Here is a 13,434-nt window from a genome sequence, read left to right as displayed (position 1 = left end):
AGGAACCATCAGCTAAAAGGCCCCATCTTTCATCAGGTCAAACCACAAAGCTGTTCAGTTAGACTACGTTTAGCAGAGCAGGAGATCCTTTTGAGGTTTTATTCCTATATTTAATCTAAGCTATAACTGTTCCATCTGTAGGTATAAAACATTTAAATGTATCTGAGGCATCAGAATCATGCCTTTCTTCAGGAAAAAAACGCATGGGCTTTAAGGAAACATACTTTGCTTATAATCCTTGCTCCTGTTAAACACAATGCTAACATTATCTACAGCCTTACAACACCCCAATGCTAGCTTTTGTTCCAAAAGTGGTAGGGGACTGCAGTAGTGACTATGAACAAAGGTACCTGGTTTTGGCTACAGGAAGTTGTGACAGTTGAACTGTCCCATCTGAATGACCAGCACATTCTAGCCCACTGTTGCCATCTTCTCTATCTGTCCTGGGGTTACACAACTCTAACAAGGTGCAGTGTTCAGGCAAATGTGGAAAAACAAACCCAAGTAGGTATTGGAAGGGGTCTTAAAATCATTAGTTCCACACGTCTCTGCCATGAGACATTGCCCATTCAAGTGTTATTTCCTTATTCTGTCAGCTGAAAAAGGCTGAGCCAGAGGTGAGATAGGGAAAAAAGGTCATCACCTAGGCATTCACATTGTATAAAGAAACAGCTTCTGCAACCATGACACAAGGCAGCGCTCACAAAGGAGACCTGCAGTCCCACTGTGTTCCACACAAGGTGTGCTGATACAGGAGCACTATACCCTCCACTAGCACAGTTACACGGCAATGTTACACAAACTCCATCTGAAAAATAAACTTTATTATACATACAGGAGTTCATACCCCAGGAAGCTATAGACAAACTATTTGGTCACCGAATTTGACATAGTTAGAGGAAGTTCACACTGATAATCACAGACGGTCCACAAGAGGATATCTAGTGCCAGTGCTCTGGACCTGCCAGAGATCCAGCTGGTTTAGCTACCAGTGAAATCAATCCACCCTCGAACAGGCTTTCTGCACTGGCTAGAGCAGCTTAGTTTACCAGCAATATCAAAAGAACTCCCTCTTTCCCATGGGAAAAATGTGACTGTTAATGCTCTACTAAGAGGCAGACAGGATTCTCCTGGCCAGTACTCTGAATGAAATGACCACTCAGGATCTGACAGCGAATGCTACTGAACTTCCTTTGCATTCAACATTCTCCTTTTGGAAGAGGGCAGTCTCAAATTCAGGAGGTTTTTAGAAAACACATGGAAATATATCCATATTTTCATATATCATAAAATATTCAGTCCATCTGCATCATTTGATTTGGGTCCAAACATGCCCAAACACCAGCACCAGCTTTCTACACCAGAGGGTTCTAAAACCAGAAGGTTTTAGAACTCTGGCTCCTTCCTCAGCACAAAGGAGAGAGTTTATTTCTGGAGTTTCTGCATTTGCTTTGGGCTCACACAGCACATTATGGACCCCTTCAACACAGCCTGTGCAGGTTCGTGACGAGTATTTAGGGGATGAGAAGGCAGGAGCAGGGCTGCTCTACTAGCGGTAAGGCAGCACCTTCCATCATAAGAGGTGCACAAATGCTATAAATAGGAGGATTTTTAACTTAAGAGCTAAAAGATTTCATGTTTCCTATTCCTTTTAAATAACTAAATTACTGGCATTATTTTACAGGCTTGTCAGGGCAGACATATGACTGATTTTAAATGGAATGCTCACCAGGGCCAGATATACTAATTTTGGCCCTTCTTCAACAGGAGATGCAACTGAGCAGGAAACATTATTTTAAAATTCACATTCCTTAAAGTGCCCATAACTTCCTTAGGATATGCATTTCAGACAGCTCTGAGCCACGGAGCAAATCTAAGGGGTGGAAGAAAGGGAAGACAATTCTTTTATATCCAGCTGCAGTGTTCCCCCAACCCCACTCATGGATTCAGCCTAAGAGGGAGAAGATTGTGCAGTTTTAGGAGTGCTGAAGTACTGCAGCAACTCAAGAGTATTTTTCTTATTCCTACTGCAGCACAATACTATGTAAAATGAGTGGTGCTGCTTCCAGGTACAGGAACAGATGCTGTCCTTGAGGCTTGCAGCACAACCCTCGCTCAGAAAATGAACCACTCACGTAGAAACACCGAGGGAAGCGCAGATCTCCTGGGAGCAGCTCCCCAGCACTGACAGCAGGTGCTGGGTGCAGCTGCTGCTTCAGGGCTGGTTTGGGAAAAGCTGCAGCTGGGGCAAGTGCTGCCCTTCTGTGAGGGCGTGCAGGCCCTCAGCACGCACAGGGCTGAGGCTCGAGGAAAAGCTGTCACTCCTATTCACAGGTGGCCTGTGAAGCACAGGAAGAGCAGGACATGGAGAACAAGCAGATACATGGCCACCAGCAGGGGCAAGTGGGCCCGGGAGTAAAAGAGAGAGTGTAACAGGCGTCGTAGTCCAGGAGTACTCCGGGTCTGGAAGAGTAAAGAGAGAGCAGTCACTACAAAGAATGCCTGTGGCCCCAGCTGCCTTCATTCAGAGCTCTCCAGACCATGGAGATAAGTTTAAGCTAATGAGTATAAACCTTCCCCAAATTGCTCCACTGTCAGATCCTAACACTAGGGCAATCCTCATTAAATGTTCCCCTGCCCCTGCTCTCTGCAGGCTGTCCATGAACCAGCCCTATCCAGTTTTGTTTTCAGCATGGTGAGAGCACAAAAACGACACAGTCCCCGAATGATTTATGTGTGTCTACAGAGGAACTTGAGTGCTGTAGGTTCACAGTTTCTTGAATCAGCTGGGGCTCACATAATTTACAGCTGTGAATGTTAAATTCTTACTCTGCTGGAATTATTATCCATGGAGTCGATCAGCAAGGACCGCTCGTGACCTGGAGTCATATCAATGCTGGCACTTAAGGAAGACGACCACTCACTTGACTGCAACCTGCCACAACAAATATGAAATTAAATTCAGTTTTTTAATTATGATGTCCCAAATCAACATTGTAATCAAGCTTAGGAAAAAAGGTATTTCTCAAAAAAGGAATCAACTCCTGCAAGCAAGCCCTGGCTTCACTTGCCAAGAGCTGGTTCCATTTGAACAGGTCTCATGCCTCCTGAGCTCACATTGAGCAAAAGAACAGGGTGGGCCAGCTAGCAGGAGTCCTTCTTCCTTTCAAGTGAAATTTTATAGTGCAACTTGAAAGAAGCCAGGGCAGATAATACACATGTATGCTTGAAATGCTATGAAATTATTCTGGAAGCCAGCTCTGGCTGGAATAGTGCTGGTTCTTCCTATTTTCTAGTGACAGAGGCAGCAGTCACATCCTGGGGCTATGGCTCATTACTGAGATCAGCTGCAGGAGGCTTTCATAGACTTTAATGCCAGAAGGAGCTATAGGTGTCCAAACCTTGTAGCAATCACCAGGGAACTTCATCCAGAATTCTTCCATATAGACCATTGTTTTTTGCCTAAATCAGCAAGTGTGTCAGAAGAAAGGCATTGTTTTCATGTAAGAGACTCCACTAGTCCATAACTCCAGTTATTTGAACTACCAGGAAATGCACAGCACATGTGCCTACAATCAGGTCATGTGCTAAAACCCCCTCCATAGTCAATGAGGAGAATCAAGCATTTTGAACCTTCTGCTCACTGCATCCTAATCCCAACATCTAGTCCAGATCAGCTGCCTTTGCTCTGCTGACTCTCAGGGCATCTGTGCAGTGCCCTGAGATAGGCAGAGCCCTGTGCAGTGCAGACCCCAGTGCTGGATGCTGGGCACGGGACAGGACAGGGGTCTAGGCTGAAACTAAGCCTGGGAAAGGTGGACGAAAGTCCTAAGTCTTTAATTGTTTCTCAATAACCAAATTAATGAAAAGTTGATATTAATTTGCAATACATTAAAAATGAGCGACATTCTTCAAGTCAAAACTGTTTCAGGCAGGATAAACAGGTGCTTACTGAGCAGACAAATCCCCTGGAAGCATGAGAACTCCTCTTCAGCCTGCACCCAATGCTCAGTCTCTAAATTGTATTTTCCAGTAGTTAATTTAACTAATCGAGAAAGTTGGCATCTAATTTCTAGACAGAACTTGTCTTAATGTCTAATCATTTGTCTCCTCCTATCTGCCTACAATTGAAGGAACAGCTGCTCAGGGAGGTTGTGAAGTCTTCCTCTTTGGAGATACTCAACAGCCATCTGGACATGGTCCCAGGCAACTGGGCCTAGGCTGAGCAGGGGGCTGGGCCGCATGGTCTTTGGAGGCCCCTCCACCTCAACCCCCTTTGGACCCCCACCCTCAACCTTTCTGTGATTCTGTGACAGACATGGTAGTTGTCTCTGTGCCACCCGTGCCATTTGACAGAAGGATGTGATGAAGCACATATGAAAAACAGAGCTAGAACCAGCACACCTACACCTCTGTGGTGATAGTGCTCGTTTGCTCAAGCTGCCTCACCTCCTGATCTGATCCTGTGCTGCAAAAAGCGCCTCCTCTGCAGCAAGACGACGGTCCTGTTCTTCCTGCAGCTGCTCCTCCAAATACTTCATATCCTGCTTTGTGCTGCTATGTAAATGTTCTGTTTCAGACAACCTGTCAGAAAATAACCAAGCATATGCCACAAAAGGCCCAAATCATGGATCACTGTGTTTCTATTGTATCCACTGATGCAGTGTGTGAACAGACTCAAATTACCTCCCAGCTCAACAGAAGACTTAGTCATCTTTACTATATATAAACTATTTGGAAAACGTGAGAGAAGATAAACCTCTTGAAGCTTCTGTTTCACATCAGGAAGGAGTTCCTTGCCTCTGTCACCAAGGCTCCACCTTCTGAAAATTATTTTGAAAGGGTTTGAGGAATCATGTGCTAGATCTTAGTTTCAGAAGGTTACATGGAATCCTGTGCTACATCTCAATTCCCGACACACTCTCAGGCTACAACCCTGAAACCAGGACCATTGATATACTTCAGCAGCTACTGAGGATGCAGCCTACCAGATCCAAGATGCTGGTTTGGCTGGCATTGCTGCTGTATGTTATCCCTGTGTTTTTTGAAGCTTTAATCCAAAGAGATAACTAGTGACAGCTAATAAGTGCATATGACAGTTCCTCCAAGTCCACAAGATCCTAGTGTGGGACTGAGTTTTCCCAACACTCTGGTGCAGAGTAAAAGCATCAGGCTCATCACTAGCCTCTAGGCCTCCATCAGGACCAACATCCCCACCCCTGTTTTCTCAGACTTTCTTTACCTCAGCTGCAGCTCCTGCAGTTCAGGTGTGTAAGTGCCTCTCTGTGACTCATTCTTTTCTTGGGGTGCTCCTGGAGCAGCATCTGTTGCAAACAGCTCCTGAAAGAACACAGGAATGTACTACAAACTGCACTGAATGAAGAGGACACACACCCACTACAATGCTGGACAGTTTGCAGAGCCACTTGAAATGAGCCTTTCCCCGTTGTGCAGCAAGCCCAGCCCCCTTACCATGCTCTTGTCTGCAGCCTGCAGCTCCTGGAGCTGCCTCTCAAGCACTAGGCAGCGGTTCAGGACCTCGCTGTAGTGCTGGTGGCTCTCACAGGTGCTCCGACTGCTCCCTCGGAGCTGGAGGGAGAGGGCATTTTTCTCCTCAAAAACCTGAGATAGCTGAGAAGAGAACACAATCAACAAGCAAAGAAATTGATTTTGTGAAAGCAAAATTCTTCTCTGTCTAGTTGAGGGTAAGAGTTCTCTTGAGAACATATAACTGCCATGCTGCCCATCACTAATGTCAAAAGACCAGTGACAATCTCCAAGAGTAGCCTGTGGCAAAGGTTTCTGCAACAGGAGTCTCAAAACATCAGAGAGACGTACAGAATACTACATGTCCAGAAAAAAATTTCTGAAGTGCTGATATTGACCTAAACCTTTCAGGACTATCATCAGTAAATTATTATTTTATATTCTCACTTTCTCCTTGAACACAGCTCTCCTTCTGAAAATGGATAAATTCTGGGTCTTCCATTTCAGTGTGGGAATTGACTGACTGTGATTCTGCACTGAAATGCAGGAAGTGTTTCAAGCTGGCAGGCAGAAGTGAAGATGACAAGCTTGCCTTCCCAAGGAGGGCCTTCCTTCAGCAGCTCAGAAAGCAGGAGGCTAGTAAGTGCTTCTGACAATAGACATGGAACCTGTAAACAACTTTCTTCATATGGTCTCGCTCTCTGGTCCCTTTGTCTGGCCTTCATTTCCCCCATCCAACTTCTTTCCTCCACTGTCCCCTCCATCTGTCTTCTCTCCTCCCCTCTCCCCTTCTGCCACCTCTTTTTTTCCTCCCCTGCCTTCTTCCTTCCTCCTTTCTCCCTTTGGTCACCTGGGAGAAAGGGCACTAAATGGCAGTGGCAGAAAAGCTGCTGGTTCAGACCCGGTCACTGAGCCTGCTGGATGGGATCTGCCTGGGGCCTGGATATCCTTCTGGTCCATACAGAACAGCTGTCCCACTCATGGCTTCTCTCTGCAGTGCTCTGGCTCTCACAGCTGCTCACTGAGAGCAGAGCATGTGGGACATGGGCTCTGCTGCTGTGGCAGCCCTGTTCAGCAGCAGTGAATCCATCACCGTGATTCCAGCACTGCTCTTCTGAGAGATGTATTTCTGATGTTGTGTTACTTCACTGAGTGCCTGCAAGGACAGATTCATTCCTGCTTCCCAAGCCCTATTCCAGCCAAACCCTCTCCACATTCCTTGTCCCTTACTGCAAGCAAGTATAAGACCTATCAGTACCTTGCTGTTTAACTGCTGAATTCTGAGCTCCTTCTGGTGCAGTTCTTTCAGACTGTCACTTAGCTGGGCCTGGAGGTGTTTCATCTCTGCTTCTGGGCTTGAAAAGTCCCCTTTCAGGGCTTCTGGAGATGTCTGCCAAGGAAAGAACAATGAAAAATATACTGCACATGTGACAACTCGCTCTTGTGTTTCTCCTCCCTTTTCAGTATTCCAAGGTCAAACCTAACATTATTCCTAGACCTGGAACTTGCTCTGCTCAGGCAAAAGAGCAAATGGGAATATCCTAAAAGCCATCTGAAAATACAAACAGTCAGGAAAGATGACCAAACTTGCACATATGATGGGTCCTGCTTCTTGTGTTTGCAACACAAGAAGAAAAAAAAAAGCACATGAATGAGAAAAGAAAAAACAAACAAAAACCTAAAGCAATGTCCACACTGATCTAATCAGCAAAGACCAGAAGGCCAGCACTGAAGAATCCTCCTGGAAAGCATCACATGAACATTGTTCAAGCTTTTTCTTTCCACATATGCATGGGTGTATCAAAGGGATAAAGGAGATTTGCAGCCCCCTCCACTGACATAAACCACTGGGACATTGCAGACATGGGTGGGAGAGTTCTGTCTTGGCTCTGATGCACTGCACTGTGCATGCAGCCTTCCCTAGACAAACAAAATACCAAACACATTCCACTCCACTTTTAGGACTGCATACAGGGGGAATAAGAGAGAAGGTGCAGTGTTCAAGCCTCAGCTCCTCTGGGCTTTAACCAGGATTGTAGATCCCTGATACAGTAAAAACAGCAAGAAAAAATCAATAGAAAACTTAAAAATGAAGATCTGACATTAAAATGAGAACTAAGACAGAAAATCTTAGATTCAAAGACCGTGCAAGAGGGCAATTCTAAACCAGCCAGAATACACACCTGAGAAGTTCCATTCTGCTACAAAAGACCCAAGGGGCCTAGGAAGCCCTGTCTCTTTTACCCTTTCTTGAAACACTGGAAACCAGGAACTTAATGAAGAGCACTTAAGGGTATGCCATAATTTCTACAGCTTTCAGTGACGCAAGTTAGACTGTTGGTATTATCTCTGGAGACCTCACAACCACATCCAATGCTGCAGTCTGCAGGAGCTGGATACAGGCAACACATGCTCTTCTGGTTGAGTTTCAAGCTTCACATTTCCAGTAAACAATCTGTATCTTTCCACCCACCTTGCTTTGGTGCTGTTCCTCTATGGTTTGAGACTTGCTGAAGGGCAGCCTCATTTCCTGTGTGAGCCTTTGTAAATGGCTCAGCTGCTTGTCCTTCTCTGCAATGGCCATCAGGTACTGCTCCTTCATGCTGCTGCTCTGCTTTTCCCAGGTGGTCTTCTCCTGTCTGTCCAGTATAAACAAGAGAAGTTACAAGGAAGTTACCAGTATGACTTATGATGACCAGGTACCCAGCTAAGAATGAGCCAAGGGTGATTCAATCATCACCTCATGCTAGACACGAAATTTTATAACCAAGCCAAGCCAAAACAACACACTTAAGTTAGCAGGTTAAAGGAAGTTTTCTGTATTTGGTTGAACCCTTTGGATTGTTCCGTGCTGTGTTTCTGGACAACTGTACAGAGTTTTGTCAAGGAAGTCACTGAAAATGCCACTTGTCCCCATAATAATTCCTCTGCACAGTCACATGTGCACCAGACTCACAGTACTGATCCCACCACACCAACCTGAGGCCATCACTTCATGTACAGTGTAAAAGCTGCACAGGAAATGAACCTCCTGTTCTTTTGTCAAAATAAATAAAATTTGTAAGATGCTTCAAACTTTACGAGATCTGCAGGGTTAATTTGAGGGTCAGACTGGAGGCGGGGGAGAGAACTACAAGTTTTTATATCACTCTGGACAGAGATAAGCCATAGACCTTTCCACAAAGAAAATCCTACCCTTTTCATTCAAGCCTCAGGCATTCTTAAATGGATCTCTGAAATATCTGAAAGCATTGCCCTCTGTTTTCAGAACAGAGCATATTTGTCTGACTAGTTTTAGTCCAGTTGGAGAAGACAATTTTACTAGACTTGAATTACAGAGTTTAAAAAAAACCAAACTAGAAGACATAGAGCAAGTGAAATAAAGGATTAGACAGCCATACAAAATTAGTATGCTCTAAACTATGGTATCAGTGGGATAATAAAGAGTGTTCAGCAGCAGCCTGGAATGGAGAGTACTGTGATCATATACATAAGCTCCAATACAAGAAATAGCCTCAGTTTCCTCTCCAACAGATGATACTGACCACCACTGGATGAAGGAAATAAAAGCAAAAACATCCCTGATCTATTTCACACAGACATTGACCTCCAAGCTGCTGGGCGGTAATTCTGAGGCACAAGCTGGGCAAAGGGAATCACGTGTCCTCTCCTGGCCAGGACAGAGTGCTCAGTGTCACCTGGCACAGTCCAGGCTGAGGTTCTCAGCATTCCCTCCTCCTCTGCCCATAACTGCTCTTTGAGAGAAACAAACACATTTGCAACCTCACCAAGGCAGGAAGCAGACAGACAGCTCACCTGAGCTGCTGGAGCTCCTGCTGGTACACAACTCCTTCCTGCTTCAGCTGTTCTTGCAGACGAAGCTGTTTGTCTGCCTCTTGCTCCCACTGCTGCAGCTGTGCCTTTAAGCGAGAATTCTCAGCAGCTTCCACCCCGACCAGGATGTATTGCTGCTGCAGATTCTCCAGCTCTCTTACCTGGAATTAAAGAGAAACATCATTGTGTGACAGCTGAGCAAGCATTACTTATTACTTACTTTATTACTTAGAACTGCTTAAGAGCATTTCTTACTGTGGTGTCTGGAGGGAGAAAAGGGTCACATTCAGATGACAGAGGAACTAACAATGGAATCATCAAATACAGCAGTGTACTAAAAACTGCTCAGAAAAAAAGCCCTCAGACAATTCTATTGGTAATGAGGGCAGTGAGTTTTGAGCCCTCCCATGAAGATGTGAAATACATTAACAAAATTAATATTGTAGCCTGGAGTCTTTATCGTATTCAGAGGAAAACTAAGTGACACACAAGGAGCTGGTTAAGCATAACTCCTGAAGTTGGTATTTACTGTACACCAGGAAACTGATAAGTAAAATCTTTTTGGCTCTCCAATTCAGTCAGGCTACAATTAGAAATAAATTTTTGTTACACATGCATCACTGCAATTGTTTTTGAAGACAAGAAGACATGGCTGACTCTGGAGACAGGACAGTGCTCAACGAGCGGCAGCGGGACATGACTGTCAAAGTTTGTCTTCCAACCAGCAAGGAGAACTGGGCTGCACTGTGCCAGAGACTATACAAACACAGACACATCCAGTGTACAGGGAGGAATGTCAAAAGGAATCTGCAATGTCTGGTACCTGCCTTGAAAGCCAGCTGCCAAGAGGAGGAGGAAACTCAAGCCTTTGTTCTAGCCTCTCTTAGAAATCTAAGGCAAATCAAATGAGCTGACATAGATGTGAACTATGCAGGTTAACAGGGACCTTATTTCCATGATTTCACATTTCAAACCAAGCTAACAGAAAAACCACCCTGGGAAGTTAACAATGGAATCACAGCCTCCATGCCAGAGAAAATAATACCGATGGCCCATACCAGATCCATGGGGTCTGATGGAGCATGCCCACAAATGCTGAGGACATTGGGAGGCAACTCCATTACCTTTGAAAGGTCATGGTGACCCAAGAGGTTCCTGAAGACTGGAAGAAAGCAAATGTCATCCCTACCTACAAGAAGGGCAAGAAAGGAGAATTGTGAACCTGCAGTCCGGTCAGCCTCATCTCCATCCCTGGGAAAGTGAGGGAGAAACTAATTCTGGAAACCGTTTTCAGATACATGAAAAAACAGGTTGGCCAGAGAAGCTGTGGAATATTTACTGATGGAGATACTCAAAACCCAACAGAACATTGTACAGAGCAACCTATTCCAGCAAGCCTTGTTTCTGCAGGGGGGGTTGTACTAGAGGATCTCTAGATCTCCAGAAGACCCTTTGAATCTCAAGTATTCTGTGATTCCATGAAGATGCAGCCTGATCTATGCATCGCATTGCAATTACCAGACCTAAGCCTGCTGAATTTTAAGACTTGAAGATCCAAACCTCCTGTGGTGCTTAAAGTAAGAGCAGGAATAGAGAACATGGACTTACTACTCTGTCTCTGTCACTCTGCAAGGAGGCCAGTGCCTTCTTCAGACTCTGCACTTCCGAAGCAGTGGTGGAAATGCTCCCTTCTGCTTGCTGTTTCACTTCTTCAATCTTACGTGTTTTGTCCAATTCATTCAGCAGACGGTCTCGGTCATTCTGCAGGCTTGCCATAGCCTTGGAGAAAGATTTGACTTGGTTGGAAGAGCCTTCCAATTCCAAAGACAAGTGGAGAAGCTCATCATCTTTAGCTCTGAGCTGCTGATTAAGTTCCTCAATCTGGGCCAAGAGACCTCTTTCATCAATAGCCTTCTGCAGTTCTGTCAGCTCAGACCTGACCCTATCTCGGTCCCTGACAGTGGAACGTTGCTCCTCTTGTAGCTGAGCCATCTGTTTCTGAAGATTCTGCACTAGACTCTTTTGATCCTCTAAGTCTGCAGAATATTTCTGTTTCAAAATATGAAGCTCTTCATTGGCCTGGTCTCGACTATCCTGAAGAGAGCTCATGGACCTCCCAAAAGACTGAATTTGAGCTCTGAGATCTTTGTTTTCATCTGTGACTTCAAGCAATTTCTGTTCCATTTCCATCAAGTCCCGTGCCAACTCCGCTACTCTCTCTTCAGCTGTCTCGGTTTCGTTCCTCATTATTCCTGCATCATGATGCAGGTGCTTCAATTCCTTCCGAAGCCTGTTCTCAGCCTCTCCCACTCTCTTGGCTGCATCCCTCTGAACACATTCTAGCTCCCCCTCAAGTTCTCTTATTCTTTTCTGGGAGAGGGAAAGCTCATGACTCAGTTGCTGTACCTCTTTCTCTCGAGCCTTCAGTTCTGCTTGACACTCCACGATGGGACTCCCCTCATGTAACGCTGCCATCTCACTCTGCACCCGCGACAGAGAGGACATAAGAGTTTCAATCTCTTGAGACATATTGACTTTATCCTCTCTTAAGGCCTCCATGCACTTCCTGAGATCATCCTGAGTATGCTGAGACTCTTTCAGCTGTGTTTCTATGGTTGCCTTCTCATTTTCCAGAGTTTGGATCCGCTGAAGCTGTATTTTGAGAAGTTGCTTCTGCTGGGAGTCCTTTATTGAAATCACTTGGTTAAGGTCTTCTCTGTACTGCACCAAGTCTGCATTCAGCTTGGCATTCTCAGAGTTCAGGTCATCCATCTGGCTATGGAAACTTCTCATTTCTTCCTTGAGCTTGTTGTTTTCAGCAGCAGCCTCTTGAATTAGCTGGTCTTTTTCCAAGATTATAACCAGATGGCGTTCTTCAAGCTGCTTGTAGTCCCTCAGAATGCGGTCTCGGTCGTCCTGCAGAGAGGACATGGACTTGGTGAAGGAGTCCAGCTGTGCCTTCTGCTGCTTACTTTCTTCTCTGCTTATCTTCATCTTTTCAGTGAGATGATTGAGTTTGTCAAGAAATTTGTTCTTCTCATTTTCCAAGGCTTTTTTATTATCTTCCTCCTTACTTAGCCTACACTCCAACTCTTTCATCTCTTCAGAATGTTGCTGCTGTAATTCAGCTAGAGCAGCCATCACTGCTTCTTCCTTGGCAGACAGCAAACTCATGATCTTTTGATCTTTGGCACTGGTTTCTTCATGCAGCTTATTTGTTAGGTCCTTGGAAGCCTGCAGGTCAGCTTCAAGCTGCTCACAGTTGAGTTTAAAATTCTGGATACTCATCTCTTGTTGCTTGACCACAGTCCCCAGCTCTTCCCTGGCCAGCTCAGATTTGGTGAAGGAATTCTGTAAGTCAGCAAGCTGGTCTCTTAGGCTGCTGATTTCTGACTCCAGTTCCTGCTGTTCATTCTGAGACTTGCTGTACAGTTCCTGAGACCCTTCAAGCTGAGTCAAAAGCTCTTTTTTTTCCTCCTGCAATATTTCACATGTCTTTTGATGATGCTGAATCTCCTTCCTGCAGTCAGCCTCCCAGTCTTTCTTGTTGCATTCCAGCCTGAAAAGAGAAAATATTAAGTTGGTCAAACATCCACAAAGTATCTCAGTACCTAAACCCACACTAACTCTGTTCTTATACTAATTTAGAAAAGCCACAGAATTTGTTTTACTTAAAGAAAGCAAGCTGGAAATATCTCTCCATTTAAAATTCAAGATATCTTTTAAAGTTCTGACTGTACTACTGCCTTAAAGGGGTGGTGGCAGGGGAATATATTCTTTTAAAGTTGTTCATGTCAATACTGAAAGAAGTGTTCACTTAAACACTGAATATTATCACCTCCCTGTCATTACATTACTTCTGTAATCCATTGTAGCTAACAATAAAAACAACTACACACCACCCCACAATGAAATTGCTGTTCTGATACCTTTGATGTCCATTTAATGCTTCATCATGCAAAGATAAAGCATATATATATATATATATATATATATAATGTATATATATAAACAATTTTATTCATGTAAGAATGGTTTGGTTTTGAATTTTGGAAATACACAGATGTATACACATTTTGACAGGTTTCCACAGCTCCATCTTCCCCTCAAAAT

At 44.6% G+C, this 13,434-nt stretch overlaps 1 protein-coding gene across 4 annotated transcripts in view; it reads right to left on the bottom strand.

Annotated features, from left to right (window-relative positions):
- Positions 1 to 803: 803 nt before the first annotated feature.
- GOLGB1 (golgin B1) overlaps positions 804 to 13,434 on the bottom strand; it is a 39,937-nt gene continuing 27,306 nt past the window's right edge. For all 4 annotated transcript variants that reach the window (XM_038155779.1, XM_038155781.1, XM_038155780.1 and 1 more), the window contains 9 exons: positions 10,930 to 12,880; positions 9,304 to 9,482; positions 7,961 to 8,126; positions 6,746 to 6,877; positions 5,473 to 5,631; positions 5,243 to 5,340; positions 4,450 to 4,584; positions 2,830 to 2,935; positions 804 to 2,463 (listed from right to left, as the gene is read on the bottom strand). In XM_038155779.1, coding sequence (XP_038011707.1) covers positions 2,329 to 2,463; positions 2,830 to 2,935; positions 4,450 to 4,584; positions 5,243 to 5,340; positions 5,473 to 5,631; positions 6,746 to 6,877; positions 7,961 to 8,126; positions 9,304 to 9,482; positions 10,930 to 12,880 — 3,061 coding nt within the window. In that variant the 3' untranslated portion in view covers positions 804 to 2,328. The remainder of the gene's footprint in view (positions 2,464 to 2,829; positions 2,936 to 4,449; positions 4,585 to 5,242; positions 5,341 to 5,472; positions 5,632 to 6,745; positions 6,878 to 7,960; positions 8,127 to 9,303; positions 9,483 to 10,929; positions 12,881 to 13,434) is intronic.

This window comes from Motacilla alba, chromosome 1A (assembly GCF_015832195.1).
Source record: "Motacilla alba alba isolate MOTALB_02 chromosome 1A, Motacilla_alba_V1.0_pri, whole genome shotgun sequence".
NCBI classification, from domain to species: domain Eukaryota; kingdom Metazoa; phylum Chordata; class Aves; order Passeriformes; family Motacillidae; genus Motacilla; species Motacilla alba.
Note: the sequence above shows the minus strand (reverse complement) of the source record. Positions and strands in the feature narration are given on the sequence as shown.